Source organism: Oryzias latipes, chromosome 5, assembly GCF_002234675.1.
Source record: "Oryzias latipes chromosome 5, ASM223467v1".
In the NCBI taxonomy this organism is placed as follows: Eukaryota; Metazoa; Chordata; class Actinopteri; order Beloniformes; family Adrianichthyidae; genus Oryzias; species Oryzias latipes.
Window position 1 is genome coordinate 23,688,394 of NC_019863.2, and position 16,272 is coordinate 23,704,665.

Genomic DNA, 16,272 nt, shown 5'->3' on the forward strand with positions numbered 1-16,272 from the left:
GCCTATGGTTTTATCTTGTGAAAACGTAAAACCTGATAAACCTTTGAAAACTAAAATAAACTCGCCCTGTAAAACTAAAAAACCTGACTTGGACTTGTCATCACAAATGTGTATCTTTATTTGTATTTGTGGTTGGAAACTTGAAATTGATGTGGACCTGCTCCTTTAAGACTTGAGACCTGACTTTGACTTTTCATTAGAAACTTGAGGCGTTACAGACTTGTGGTTGGAGACATGTAATCTGACTAGGGCCCTTGCTTAAAAACTCAAGGCCCAACTTGGACTTGTCATCAGAAACTTGAAGTTTAAGATTTGAAATCTTATTTAGATTCACTCCGTTAAGATTCGCAGCCTGACTTGAACTTGTGATCAGATACTGTCATTACTATCTGTGGTATGCTTTAATATGACTGAAACTGCAGGTGGAAATTACTTTTTTTTTCTGTAAAAGAATAGTTGATAAAAAAAAGAATAAAAGAAACTTCAGCAGATAGGAACCAATTTATTAATAATTGTGGTTTTGTGGTATAATCCCAAATGTCTCTCAGTTGTCATTGCAGAAAAAAAGCCAAGCCAACATTAACAATGGTGTCTGATTGTATCTCATTCTGTTTCCGCGTGAAATATTATTTCCCTGCATCTACAATGCCTCTCTGATGCTATTCTAATCTCGCCGTCACATATCCAGAAAAGCATGACTGAGGATAAAGCCGACTTTGTTGGAAAGCAGCAGCAAGGGCTCTTATCGTACTGCTATCACACCTGTTGGTCGGCTGATGCGTATCATGCGTGCCTCTGCCCCAGCCAGGGTCACCTGCAACATCATGCTGATTATGCAAATGAAGCTCCTGTTTGGTGGGACTTGAAGAGGCTCTTTGTACTTTCCCTTTTGAGATGAGAGATGGCTGGTAGGGGTGGATTGGTGAAGGGGGTGGCTGGTTCAGAGGTAACAGGAGAGTAGAAAAGGCAGGCGTTGGAGGCAAGGAGAGCAGTCACTATGACCCGTTTCAGCAGCGCTCTTGCACTCAGGCAGAGCTTTTGGAATTTTTCGCGTCCCATCGGTCCGGCCAGGTCAGTACGGCCTAGATTTTCCAACGGATTCAAGCTTAGCTTATAAATTTTATGTCGAGGAACTTGTAACCCCTTAATTTTTCATCACATGAACGTTAAAGGACCCAGATTAGTCAAGGATGGATTGTTTTAAATGTTTTTTTTAATGCTTTGTCAGAGTGACATTTCGGCTTGCTGGAAGCTCAGATGTTGATGAACCAGTGCCAGGCCCAATGGGCGGACCGGCAGCTGCAGGGAGCTGGACTGTTTTATCGTCTCTGAGAAAATACAGCTAACTGTAAACCGTTTTCCAAAACATTCGTTTACATGTTGGTTCGTGCTCGTCCTGACATGACAGCACAGCAGGTTGGGAAAGGTTTCTGAGTTTTGTCACAAAACGTCACCAATGTTTGAGAAATGGCTCTTGTTCTTGAGTACCGTGTGATGGAGTTGATTGGAAATATGACAAAGGTTGTGTTTATGTCTTTGAGACATTCCTGCAGTTGTCACTCTCAAGTTTAACAATGCAAATGTTTTTATTTTTATGCCTACTGAGAATGGCTCCTGGCACTTACCCTCCACCTATTGTGGCCTCTCTGCTATTTTACCTCAGGCAATAGTTATAAACCAACAAAGAGTAACTGAATGCAACTTGCCTGGTGGGGGAAGGTATAAAAACTTTCTTAGGAAGAGTAAGCAAACAAAAAAAACAGAGATGAAGAAAGACAACAGAGATGATTAGTGTTGCCAATCCCCCAGGGGCTAAATGTACGTTTTTACATGTTACGGCCTGTTGGATAACTGACGACTTTGTGTTGTCTCTAGTGTCGTGGGAAGTGTAACGTTTCAAAAGGCAGGAGCGGATATTTTTCTGAGGACAAAAAGTTGTTCTCCCTGTCCATTGTCATCTTTCGACTTGATCTGTTGTGACAGGAATGCTCAACTAGCAGCAGGTCATGGAAGATTGGAGAGGCAAGAATCTACTGTAAGTCTTTCTAATACATAGCTGTGCGACTCATTTGTGGTACATCTCCTTAACAGGAGGTTTTGAATCATACATGCAGTGACTTGACACTTAGGTCGGCTAGAAATTTTAAATTTATATTTGTTTTTTTCAGCTCTGTTAAGTTTGACTTAAAGTGGCTTTTTTCTTGTTTTTGGTCCAATGTTGTATTTGTGTGACAGTGTTAGGTTTGTGATTGTTTCTGTGATTTCATTGATTGATATTTGTGGCAGTTGAGGAAGAGAGATTCATTCTTTTTTTTTACTTGACACTTTGATTATTAGCTGCACTCAAAGTCCTAACCTCTCAATAAAACGCATAACTTGACCACCTGAGGGTTAAAGCTTAAATTAAGATGCCGCAAACTGAAAACCTGACAATTTGATTTATGACTGAAGAGGTGAAACTTGACTTTAACCTGCGGCTGAAAGGCATGACACCTCACATTCCACTTCAATTTTAAAAACTTGGCTTTTTAGGACACAGACCTCAGCCCAGTGACACTAAATGTGAGTTGAATTCACATTTGAACTGTGACCAAAAATGCAAAACTTTACTCTAACTTGGCCCTCAAACATCAAACACTTTTTTTACTGAAGACATTAAACTGACTTGAATCTTTTGCCAAAGACAAAAAAGCGGATCTGGACTTTAGCTATTGAAGACTCAAACTTTAAGACTTGTGAGGACAGATCTGAGACTGTACTGTACTCAGGTTAAAAGATTTTTAACGTGACTTAAATCTGCTTTAGTGAAGTCGATGTTATCTTGCTCTTCTAAGACTTGTGGCTTAACAAGTCACACAACATGGTATTTCTGAACTTGACTTGGACTTGTCTCTTTTGACATTTGGGGTTTAAACCGGAGCTCCAAGCGTAACAGATTACTGTACCTCAACTAGCATTTGGATTTATCACAAGATTTTTACTTATCTGAAGTAGTCTTTTTTTTACCCGTCCTGTCCAGCAGCTGAGCAAACAGATGAGAGCTGAAGGCCTCTTGTGTTCAACATTTTTCAACCTTGTGTCTTCTGACACACAAGGTGTATATTTCTATAAACCCCTTTTGTATTTGAGTCTAAACTTTGAAGTTGTCTTTCAAGCTAGTTGCTGTACGTTGCTAGCTGCTACACCATTTTTGCGTTGAGAAGAGTATTTAGCTTTTGGAGCAAAAATAGCTACTGTTAGCTCTGAACATTAGCAGTACCTTGCTACATCCTGTTTAAAAGTGACAAATTTACTGTCTGAGACTAAAGGTTCAAATAAACTTTGATTCATAGTGTGGATAAGTTCTCCAGTAGAGAAAACAGGGATCACAATACATTTTTGTAAATTTTGTTATTTGTGTTGATATTGCAGTTTTTCGCAACACTGCACCGCCAGATTTAAGCTAACATAAATAAAGAAACAATGAAACCCACCGAACCATTTAAGCTGTAAGAACACTGATTTTTCAGTACCAATATCCTACTTATACATTTTTTAGCTACACAGGTACCAAAAAAACAACATTTTTTAAATTGTTTTATTATTTTGCTGCAAAATGTAAAACAAGTTAATTGACAGCAGTGGCCAGAGTTAGCCTTTTTTTATGTTTACATAAACAGTAGCTGCGTTTATATGGACAAAAGTAAATCGGAAAGAACGCCTGATCGGAAGAAAAATGCGTCATGTAAACACGCCGTTCGGAATACTCTGCCCTGATCAGACTCGTTCGTATCAAAATTTCTTTCCGATCGAGATAGGTGGGTTATGCCGATTGTTTATCCGATCGTGTTCCATTTTAACAGTTCATTCCGATCTTGTGTCACTACTGCTCTGGTTTACGACACGCATAGACGGTGCGGTGTTTCAGAGAAAGCTTTGGAGCGCATACGGGACCGATCGGCTGCTCCGCGCGAGGGAAACGTGTCTGTGAGCAGAGCAACCATAGTTATAGTTTATAGTTATAGCAGTTATAGTTTTCTGTTTGCAGACAGGGCGGTGGTGCTTTGTTACGTGTGCCATCCGGGGGGGAGGCTTCCGACCCGCCGCTCTGGGTTAGCTGCTGCCGGACTCAGGAGAACGGTTTCTCGACCGAGCAGAGTTCGGGCCGTCAGCTCACACAGCGGCTTTGGGGCGGTGTGTGAACTTTTCAAAGCAGAAATGTCGCTCAGTCCTTAGAAACTGTTCAAACAATCACGTGGATTTGTGTTTCCAGTCGTGTCCCAGCAAAATAAGGGCTGATGTTATTCCCACACATTTACGTGCAGCCAAGATGCAGATTGCTGCATTTCCCGCATGGATTTTGTGTTCATCAAAGGCTAATATTGTTAGCGCGTGTTAGCCTTCTCCTAACCCTGGCTTCTTCCAGCTCCATTCTTCCACAAAAAAGCACTGACCACACGGATTAAAAAGAAAATGATGAGCGAACAGGCGCTTCATAATATTCGTAACATTAATAAAAGCACATTTAGAAGATCATCTCATATATTACCGAGCTTCTGCATGAATGTATGTGGCAGCTCACTTTGCTTACACACTTATTTCCTCTTCCGTTATTTTCAACACTACTGGGCATGCCCAAATGATTTATTCCGACCGAAAGTGTGACCCATGTGAATGTTCGTTCTAATCGGAAACATTAACATACTTTAATATTATTCAATTAAATTGACTCTCTCTTTAAACTACAGTGTTTATTCATTTTACAACATGACCAAACTACTGAATCATGAATTTACAAGGTCAGGAATTGTTGCGACGCAGTACATTTCCACTCAAAACCAACGGGTCTTGAATAGAGGTTTGTGAATTTAATTTGTCATTTCTGTAGTCACTAGGGAAAAATCGATTAGATATCGATTAATTTTTTATTCAAACCTTTTCAGAAATAAAAAGTTCTTTGTAATATTAGCATTTATTTTGAAGTTGTATTTTGTGTGATTGCCAACTTTTTTTTTAAATAAAACGCTTAACATTTACAGCACATCCTGATCAAAGAGCTGTAAACTTATATCAAATATAATTCTACAAAAGATAATAATATATTAGAGATGTTTAAGAATAAATGTACAAAAATAACTAATTTTAGGGGTGGTTCGTACTTCTTTAGGAACAGCTAATATTAGGTAAATTTTGACAGATCGTTTTACTCTATTCCAAATAAACATGAGTGGGTGGAGCCCTAAATCAACACAGTGTATGTTGCCTTTGTTTTATATGCACCTCTTGGTAAGCAGGCAAATTAACCGGCACTTAAAGCTCCTGTGGCCGTTCACATCCTCATTGAGTCAATGTAACCACGAGAATGATTTCTTAATTGCCTGGCACACGTTTGTGATCCACTTTTTTCTTTTCTTTTTTTAAATCACCAGCTGTTCTGAGGCAGTTTTCCCTGTGATTGTATGTCTAAGCTGATGGAAGCAGGTCAGCTCTGCTGGTGGTCAGAAAAAGCACAAGAACACAATTCCAGTCACGCAAAGACACTCATAGTTGTATCACAGCTGCAGATGGGCCAGCGTTAAACACGGTGAGCAGAGAAACAGCGGCCTTGACTTTGAGCATTGCTCTCAAAGACCTTACAGGCATTGTCTCAAACAACAAAACAAAAAGGAGCTATGTTGAGAAAGCACGCCTGCACCTCAGCGTGCATTCCTAACTGTCAACAGAGCTCCGATCCGGGCATACCTCTGCGCTGGGTGACACTCAGGCGTGTGAACGCCACCTGTGGCAGCTCTGCGGTCAGGCCGTCCCTTTGGAACGTCGAGGGGGGGACCCAGGAATAACTTGAGCGTGGGACCCGGCAAGGTATGCCACTGCTGTCTGAGAAATAAACCCCCTCACTGAAGCGGCCACAGCTTCCCCCATCTTCATCCCTTCATCCTCATTTAATGCAGAAAAACTGAAAACAGCCGTCAAATGGGACGGCTGTGAAGTTGAACTTTAGAGATGCGGAGCGCACATGGGTTAATAACACTGACTCCACATTCAGAGTCAACAGCAGTGCAGTTGGTGGGTTCAAGCTGTCTTAGGGATCTAAGGCCTTCGAGGGAGCATCTGCTGAGAGAATTTGAATTTTATATAATTTTAGTAACCGTTGTGGAGGAATCACTTTCTTTTATTTAGACTGTAGATGATTAGGAAACTTCAGGAACTTGTTTTGATTTTTTTTCCTCAAAAAAAGTCATAGCTTCAGAATCCTAATATTTAAATCCACCAGCCACCAACCAGCACCCTACTTCAAAGATGAACTTTCTCCAGATGGGCTTCTTCTTTAGCGCATATTCATGCTGTCTTTTAAAATGTTTAGGCTGCTCTTGCACAAGTGACCATTTCTTTCGAGTAATTGTAATCTAATTACAAACTGACCGACATCCTGAACCCTTCAATGTTGCGTTCACACCGAACGCAATTCGTGCGTCAAATTTGACGCTCGTTCAAAAATGTGTTCATAAACAAGACGCTCCTGACGAGTGTCGGAAGAGCTACCGTCAAGTTTCTAGCCTCATCGCTACATGGAAGAATCATCTGTATATATTATTTACAATGCGGACTCAACCTGATGATCATGTCATCAACACGTCCCAGGGCAAAGCTGAGTCCCTGATCGGTTGACGCTATGCAATTTCTATTTAACTCTTGGCTTATTAGGGATCCACACTAACTTTCTGCACTGGTGAACTCACATTTTGAACCAAATGAGATTTATCAGCACAGCTGTCCATTCAGAGCTGAAAAATGAGAGGGGGGCACTCGGTCTGTGCAATTTTGTGCAGCATTAAATATGTTAATAAATATTAAATATGAGCATTTCTTTTTACATTTTAACAATATTGTATTAGAACTGGTCACAAATGTACAATTGCAAGTCATTGTCTTTAAAATCAATGCACTGCACATCATTAGCTTTACTGCATCCAAGCAGGAAAACTGGTCAAGTCACTTTCTATGTCAGATCTACACCAGAGGTGATTTTACGTATACAACGCCCAGCACCCGGATGCTTCCATGTGGTTGATTCAATTATCAGCAACAATTTAAATTTTGGTGTAATCATCACCCTGACAAAGATTTTTCTCTTTTCTTCTTGTCTAAATCTTTTTTTCTCCTTGAAACAAAGCAAATCCAGCATTTATTACATCATAAACCACATTTTCCATTTTTCAGACTGCATTCTCAGCCACTTCTTTCTCTTCTTTTTTTTCCTCTTTTCTGTGCTGCCAAAAACAGAAATGTCGCCAAATATAATATCACTGCAAAATGCATTGGTTGTTATATTATTAAAAGCTGTCAATCCTAAACCCATTTCTGGTTTTGTAACAAAAACAATAATAATAATAATAATATGCATTTGAAATGGAAAAAAAACACGTTTCTTCTAAAAATGTTTGAGAAAATATAGTGTTCTGTTGGGAGTCATGTTTTGTGTGGAAATAAATGGTCCCTCCCTTTTATCAATGGTCAAGAGAAAAAAACGTCCACCTTTACATGAGTCCACGCCGCTGTGGGACCAAGTTTGTATAATTATTGTACCAATCCCAAATATTTTTTCACAAAGAAAAGGTCAATCTTTCTTTCTAATCTGCCGTCACCTAAGGCTGCATCCACTTTGTCTAGCTACTCACCTTCCCACATACAGCCAATCACTGGTGCCAGCTACGATTTTTGTTGGTCGCACCTTTGAGAAATTAGGTCACATGTGACCTAATAAAAGAGAAAATTGGTCACCCTGTAGAGCCCAGTTCTTGTTAAAACAGCATTAGTTTCAAAAAAAGATCTCCAGTCTAAAGTTTTCCTTGTTTTTTTGAGTAAAGCTACTAAATCTGACTGTCACTGTCATTTAGTTTTTTTTTTTTTTACAATTTTTTTAGATGTTTACTAGACATATACAAAACTGCAGTACCAGTAAAGTATCACACGTCAAACCTCCATCAAATGCTTCACACATTTCTAAAAATGTTGGAAAATGGACTGGTACATTTTCCATGATTGTCCAATCTTTGCATTGACCCTTTAACACCAGAGATGACACTGCCGACACCTAAACAACACACACTGAGAACTACTGTAACTGTTTGACTGTTTACACAGATAGCGTAATTGTAACGGATTCAGACATGGAAAAAAGATTTGCAGCGCTAGTAAAGCGTTGTAAAATGGTGCAAAGCTGCTTGTCTTCTATTAGCTGATTTACATTGATTGCATAAACACTGTAAAGTGTTGCATATCAGTGTGAAATACCGACTCCATAGCAGCCTAATGGAAAGCTTGTATTTTCTAAGCTGAGATAAAAAAAAAAAAGACTTCAAGCCTTTAATTAGATACAGTTACTGCAAAGACATTTCTTGGTGTTTACCTGTTTTCTTTTGAAGAAAAGAAGTAGTTATTTACCAGACCTGAGATCATATGTTTGATTTATTTAGTTTGGACTACAGTGCTAAATGCAATTATATCATTTGAATGTTTACTTGTGTTGTGAACAAAACACTTGAAAATAAAGCTTGTTGACATTTCCAGTTGTCTCAGGTTGTTAGAGTTTGATTTATTCTGTAATAGAGTTAAACACGGTTACCGGTAATCTTCAACAGTTTACTTTTGCTACATGGACAATGTTGTAATTGGAGGGTAAACCTTTTGCTGTCTGTTTATGTGACATAAATATTGGAGGTTATGCACAAGTACATGTTTGTTTTACTCACATCATCTGACTTGTAAAGGCTGATCAGAGAAATCCAAATTTTGATAAACAGGAAGGTTTTTTTTTTTACAATGATGCAAATAGTTACTATCCTGGTAACTAGTTACTTTTATCATGGAGTAATTTAATTACTGTCTTAGTTATGTTTATTTTTTTTAAATAACATTCCCAACACTGTGATGTTGTCTTGAAGGTGCAGGAGAATTCTGGGAAATTCTATTTAACACTGTTTTCCTGAGCTCAGAAGATCCAAAGGTTATAGTTTCCAATGAAAATTTAATTTTTATGAAATCGTGTAGAGGCTGTTTATGTTTTAATCTAAAACGGTTCAGTTGTTCTGCTGCAGGTTTTAGATTCATTCTCAACGAGGATTTAAATTTCGGTAAATAAATAAAAATAATGTACAATAATTATTGTAAATAAACAAAACATCATTAACCAGCAGATTATTGATCACGCTGCCTGTGCCTCCTTTGGTCATCACTAGTTGCACTGACATCATTTGACCATCAGGTGTTTTTCTTTGTTGTGCTTTGACACAATCTACAAAATGTGTTTGGCAAAATCTTCAGAGCTTGAGATTTTAAAAATCCTTCTTTTCTACTTTTAGTTTTTATAAATCGTCGTTTCATAAAACAATTGCTCTCCATTTGCAATTTTTTTCCTTCTGTGGTACGGATGTGTCTTAATGCTTGCAGTAGCGCTAGCTAAATGCGCTCAAAAAAGAATATTGTAAAAGAATTATACTATAATTGATTAACTTGCTCATTTATATATGGGGATTTTTCTAAAAATTTCGGTTTGCAGTCTTTTAGTCTCAGCATAATGAAATGATCACTTAAAGTGAAGCCTAATAACAAGGAAGTAAAGATAAGACGATTATGGTAAAGAAAACAGGTGTGGTGAAGTTCAAATGTTTTTCCTTTGACAGACAAAATAATCCACCTTGTTGCCAGTTTTTTTTTTTCTTTTAGAATGTGGTTTTGAAATATATTTCCAGGAAACACTTTGTTGTGAAAAAAATTCCCAGCCGTGGAGTCAAAGGTTTTTTGTTTTTGTTAATTTGTGAGGTGGGTGTGTGGTCTGTGCTGTCAACAACCCTTCAAAACAGTCAACAGGATTTTCTTCTTACATTTATTTTGTTACTCTGTTTATTTGCAGAATATTGATATGAACACAAGTGAGATGTTTACTGGTTAAGCCAGTAGGTGGTATGGCAAAAATCTTCATTGAGGGACAGTTTATGACTGTTGCCAGCAGCTAAAGCTGTGAAAAAGTCGCCAGCAAGCATGAATGCAAACTATGCAGCCCAACAGAGTCATTCATCAGCTTCAGAAAAAGAACTGAACACGCTTGAAACACAAAAATCCATCTAAAGACAGATTTCCTCTTTTTTTTTTAACTTTTATCACTCACAGTAAAAATAAAACAAAAACTTGGTCTTACAGCATGTCTGTTTGCATAATCCAAAACTTTTGCCCTCTCAAAGCAAAGAAATGCAACTATTTGGTTATTTATTTGGTTATTATTTGGTAGTTAAAAATGTCCCTTATTGGGCTTCTTCCCATCTAATACCCACAATTTCTGAAGATGCCCCGCCCACTTGGCTATTCTAAACCAGCAGCGATCCCTAACTACGCACTGGACATCTTTATGTTGCTTTACATAGGAACAGGGAGCTGTCTTTTAAATGCAAATAAGCTGTTGACCAGCTAAACTAAATTAGACTAAAATGTAATATACAATAATCAAAGTTAATACATGCTAAAGCTTTTTGCTTTTTTTTGTAACGATTTGACTTCATCTCTTTTGAAAACTAGTGGTTTATTTAAAAAAAACAAATAGTATAAATATTAATCAACTCCAACTATCCCCAACTATGCAGTTTCCTCTCAATACATTGATAGTACACTGCAATACAATACTAAAGTACATTTATCTTTTAGTGAACAAAAAAATCATCACAGCCAAAAACCTACTCTTTCAGCATCTTGGTTAATCCAAAAGTTTTTGCAGATCTCTCTTGGTATTACAGCAGACCTACACTTGCCGACTTTAACCCTTTAACACTGAGGTATACTAAAGACATCTAAATAACACACACAACTCTTAGACCATTTACACAATTCCAATGAATTTTAACACAGAGAAAAAAACGCTTTGCGTCAGAATCAACTGGAACTATTTTCATTGCGTAAACGGTTGTAAATGTAAAGCAACATAAAGATGTCCAGTGCGTAGTTCGGGCTACAAAGGGTTCTAAAATTTGACAGAAGGGTCAGACCAGGAGAAGATCAGTGGTGTGTTTTGGTAATCCACCTCATAAGAGAAAGAAATAACGTGGATTGTGGACGAAAACATGCTTTAATTTTGATTGAAAATAAATGTATGATTTCTAAAAACAAAATTTTTGGGACATTTTATTTCAAAACTGCGACTTTTGTTGTCATTTTAGTGCCAATTGCATCAACTTGTTGAAAAACACAAATTTAGAGAAACGCTGCATGGTGTTGGAATAATAGGAAAAATGACTCTCCGACTCTGAAAACACACATGAACGTTAAAAAAACAAAAAAAAGATCTTACAACAGAACATGAATACAGAATAATTTCATGCACTTAGCAAAGGTCAAATTATTTGTACACCATCTATGGGGACACAGCAGAAAATGAAACATTAATAAGGGTTATTAATGTAATCTAATCCAGTTTGGCGGGCCAGATTAAATAATTTGACAGGAAGCATATGGTCACCACGCCATGGTTCACCCAACCCTGTTCTAAGATTTGACATTAGTAAGTAAAGTAGCAAAATTACAACTTCTTTTTGCCCTACAATTTGCCATTTTATTAAAAAAAAGTGCTAATCTTTGTGCCAGGATTGTCCTACTCTGCTGAAAAATACTATTGAATTGAAACAATACAACACTTTTAAAAAAGCAACAATGAAACAATTAAAATCCATAAAAACGATTGGAAAACATGCCAAGAGCAGTAGCTTTTTTTGTGACTGACTGCTAGCTTGTCAAAAGGTAAATTCAAAACCATGAAAGAAATGAAAAGCGTGGCTTGGATTACAGCAGATTGCTATGTTAAATGCTTATTCTGGCACACAGAATCAATGAAACAACACTTAAATGTTTGAAGGGATTTAGAAAAAGACAGTGAAAACAGAAACTGATATGTTACTAAAGCATGAGCCAACTCCTGTCATCTCATTTTACTTTTTTATTTTTTTTCTTCCTCCAGCCATCTTAAAAGGCTCAGCCTTTGATTGGGAGCAGTTTTTCCTTTTTTTGTAACTTGACAAACAAGGTGAAGACAATGTGGTTTGTTGCGAAATCCCACATGTACGGAATTTGTTAGTTGGGTTTGAAGTAACCGAAGCACTTCATTGTTCCTGAATGCTTCCAATGCCAGAGAACAAAAGGCTGCCTGAGCCACTGTGTCATGAAAACTAAAGTCAAGCAGGATGCATGAACCTGCAGAATATTAATTGCAAAGTTTTGTGACGGTTTGGAAAAGGGGCTGAGCTGACTGCACGTTTGTGCAGCAGAAACTGGCATTCATGCACATGACTGAGGTTTGGAGCCTTGGGGCCTGGCAGGTGGCTTTATTCAGAACCTGACTGGGCGAATTGGAGGTGTGGTGGTGGGGATTGCTGTAATCATTATTATGTTTCCCGCAGAACGGTGGCGCTCGGTTTTTTTTTTTTTTGCCGTGTTCCCGAGTTGGTCTGCACATTCCGCTGGCATTGTTATCCGGCCTGTTTCCTGCGGCCGCCGGCTTTTGTCAGCCTCTCCCCCATTGTCCCGGCTTCCTTTGTTCCCCGGCTCCAACAATGGCTTTTTTTTTCCCTGCCTCTTTATATATATGTGCACTTTTTGCCCTTGTGTGTTCTGTTTGTTTTGTTCTGCTGTTTTTGTCTTCTTTCTTTTTCTTCTGCTGCAGAGCAGGGAAGCCGCAAACATACAAACGCGCTCTCGACTTGGTTTCTGTTATTGTTCTTTTTTTTTTTGGTTCAAACCTGTTTCGCTCAGCCTTTGTGCTCTTTCGTGTCATGTTTGTTCATAACCTGTCATTACACTGGGACACACATCAACAAATGCCACACTGAGACTTAAACACATTCAGCGCCATCTGAATTTCATTCAAAAGGTCAACAAACCAGTAACTGAGACCACATCCCAATTCCCCAATCTTGTTTTTTTTATTTGTTGTTATTTCAATTTGTTCAAAAAATTGTACTTTACCTTCATCGGTTATTTATTTGGGCTCTCTATTTGATTACAATTTTTTTCTCCTGATGGCAGATTCTGTCTCACATTATGTCTTAGGCATTTACTTCTTTTTTTCACATTCAATGTGGTGTTCACATTTACTTAGACATTTTTTGAGTTTTTGTTTTGGATGATTAAAGTTAAAGTACCTTTGTCCTGAAAAATCAACTTTCCAACAACAAACATTTATTTTTTGTAACAGAAATTTGGAGATTTTGGAAATATCCACTAATTAAAACATTTTAACTTACTGTAACAATTTTTTTTTTTTTACCTTTATTTACAATGTTTACCATTTTTTTAAAAAAAATGGCTCCACTTATATATTTAAAAAAAATTGTGTTCTATTTTTTATTTGGTAGGTTTTAATGGTTAAAGTTACACGTCTGAGAATGACTGCAATTTAAAATATTGACTTTATGAAGTAGGGTTGGGCGATGTCCCTTAAATTGGCCGTTGACGATGTTTGCTGTCAACCATCGGGATGGACGATGACATCGTCGGGGGGGGGGGGGGGGGGGGGGGGGTATTTTTACATTTTTCGTTCTTATATAACTGCTATTCGTTTTTTTGCTTTTTTCATTTTATTTCCCAACTGATGACTAATCCGCGATGATCCAGTATAAACTGAGGGAAGTGACTTTAACAAAAAAAGTAACAAACAAATTAGAAAAGAAGTAGTCCGCTCCCGCACTTCCGGGGGAGTGCGGACTTACAGCTTTGTGTTTGATGGGAAGGGGGGGGGGGTACATGAGCGGTATGTGTGGGAGATTTAAGACTGCGATCCGTCCCGCAGCTCTAGGGGTACTACCTACCTAACTCAGAACCGGGTCTAAAAGTGTGTGTCAGAGCAGAGCTCGGATCGTCAACAGACACACAGCGGTTTGAGCTTCAAAGCAGAAATGTCGCTCAGTCCTTAGAAAACATTCAAACAATCACGTGGATTTGTGTTTCCAGTCGTGTCCCGACTAAATAAAGGCTGATGTTATTCACAGGATGCAGCGCCACCCAAAGCTAATGTTGTTAGCCAGTGTTAGCATACTGCTAATCCTGGCTTCGTTCAGAAAAAGCACTGACCACACGGATTAAAATTCAAATGATGAGCGAACAGGTGTTTCATAATAACCGTAACATTATTAAAGGCACGTTTAGAAGATCGTCTCATATATTACCGAGCTGACATGTCGATGTATATAGCCGCTCGGCGCTGTTTAACAATGTTTTGTATTGAATTGTTACATACAATAAAGTTTGGGAAAAAAAAGCCGCTCGGCGGAGTTTATATCCTTCCGTTTTTCAAACCCTACTGCGCATGTGCGAATGATTTATTCCGACCGAAAGTGTGACCTTAGTGAACATTTTTATATTCTGAAAACATTTTTCTGGGCCCATTTACACGGTTGGATTCTAATCTGACCATTGATCCCATCAAGATATTTTGTACATGTAACCGCGGCTTATGGTGTCGACGCGCAACGTGGCGGGGGCGTGGCATCACGATGGTGGTCTCTCCATCGGGATGTCAGTCACCCATCACGATGGACGATGATATCGTCCATCGGCACAACCCTATTATGAAGGTAACATTTTTGAAAATAAAGGATGTTTAAAAAAATTATTTCTAAATACCAATACCAATCTGCAACTACACAAACACATATTTAAATATTGGTAATTAATAAATTAATCAATTAGTAATACATTGCAAAGTGGGAACCTTTTGAAAAAGTAGGAATAATGTCAATTTTCTAATATTTTCATTTAAATAAATAATCAAAGACATCTAAATCAATTCCAACGAGCAATGGCGCTGCAGTTGGTAAAACCTCTTCTTTGTACTTTAAATAAACATTAAAATGGTAACTTAAAAGTTTGCTGGCTAAAGTCTTTTGGAAGTGTAGCTCAGTTCTGGGTTGTCCTCTAGAGGCTGTCAGGAAGGTAGGAGACGGGGGTCCCAGCAAAGCTGGCATCAATGCTGGACCTCGAGTCCCACCGAGTCCCACCCAGTAGCCCTGCTGCTGTCAGGGCTACTGGAAGGAGGCAGCAGGCACAGTACAGTACAGACGCACATCCAGCAGCAGAAAAAGCAAACCTGAACCCTTTCATAGAAATCAGCGCCAATCCTCCATCATCATCATCATCAGAAGATGCATGTTTTGGTTCTAAAGTTGCTGTAGTTGACCATTTTTGCTGAATGTTTACTTGGTTTCCACTTTGTCCTTGTTGGATATCATGGTCTTCAAAAAAATGTGAAGTAACTAAATGAAACCAGGTCTCATAAATTGTGGTCGTCTGTCAACAGAATGGTTGAGCCCAGTCCTCCAGCGCGGCACCTCCTTTCCAGCGTAGATGCAATCATGGCCGACGTTGGTGTCAAAGTAGAGCGGGAGGATGGCGGAGGACTTGGTGGAGTCTGCACCGTTTCTGAGCCTCCAAAGACGTCTCCTTTGCACCACTGGGCTGGGAATCAGCCTGTCGAAGCACGCCAACTGACCCCCCCACTGTCACGCTCCCCTTCAGTAAGGATGTTAATGGAAGGCATGATGAAGTGTTTTAAGATACGTCCCAGATTGGTCAGTCCAAGTGGGAGATTTGCCATTTGTTGAGCTCAGGGGATTTTCTCTTTTCTCCTTACAGGAGGCATCTCCAGGAAAGGAACCTCCTCAAAGGCAAAGCTTGATAAAGGAAGCTCCTCTTCATGACCGGTCAGATGGACAATCCAGCTTCAAGGAAGGTGTGTCCAATCTTATTGTTCCTTTTAAAAGGGCAAAACCTGGTTTAATTCATTGAAACTCTGGTTTTTCTTTGTCTATGATTTCCATTAAAATTAAAATTCCTTACAGTCCTCTGATGTGGGAGTTGTTGCACTTATGCAGATTCAAAATTGGTGAACTTTATAGTGGGTTTTTATTTTGATTGGCAGGTTGGTGGACCAATGGGGACACTAAAGCTCTTACTTTACCTTGTCTTGCAATTGTACATAGGTATAGGTACTGAAACTTAAGTCAAATTGGTACCAGTACAGACGTATACGGTAGTACCAGTACAACTTTCTAGCCAGTCATTTGACCTTTTCAGCAATTGTGGACGGGCTCTGTAAGAATAGGTGAGGCAGTGAGGGTGCGTTGAACTTTAGTTAAAACCCCAAAGGCAAAGCGAGCAAAAGTACTTTACAGCGAGAGATTCTAGTTCAGTGATGGATAAGAGTGACATGTTAAATACTCAGAAAAAGACCAACATAGTGGCGATGAGCGGTGAAAT

The 16,272-nt window shown here is 38.8% G+C and overlaps 1 protein-coding gene across 2 annotated transcripts in view; it reads left to right on the forward strand.

Annotated features, from left to right (window-relative positions):
* The window catches only part of sox13 (SRY-box 13), a 57,655-nt gene that overhangs the window by 24,388 nt on the left and 16,995 nt on the right, over positions 1–16,272 (forward strand). For both annotated transcript variants that reach the window (XM_011475312.3, XM_011475313.3), the window contains exons 2-3: positions 15,314–15,530; positions 15,649–15,745. In XM_011475312.3, the coding sequence (XP_011473614.1) occupies positions 15,315–15,530; positions 15,649–15,745 (313 nt within the window). In that variant the 5' untranslated portion in view covers position 15,314. The remainder of the gene's footprint in view (positions 1–15,313; positions 15,531–15,648; positions 15,746–16,272) is intronic.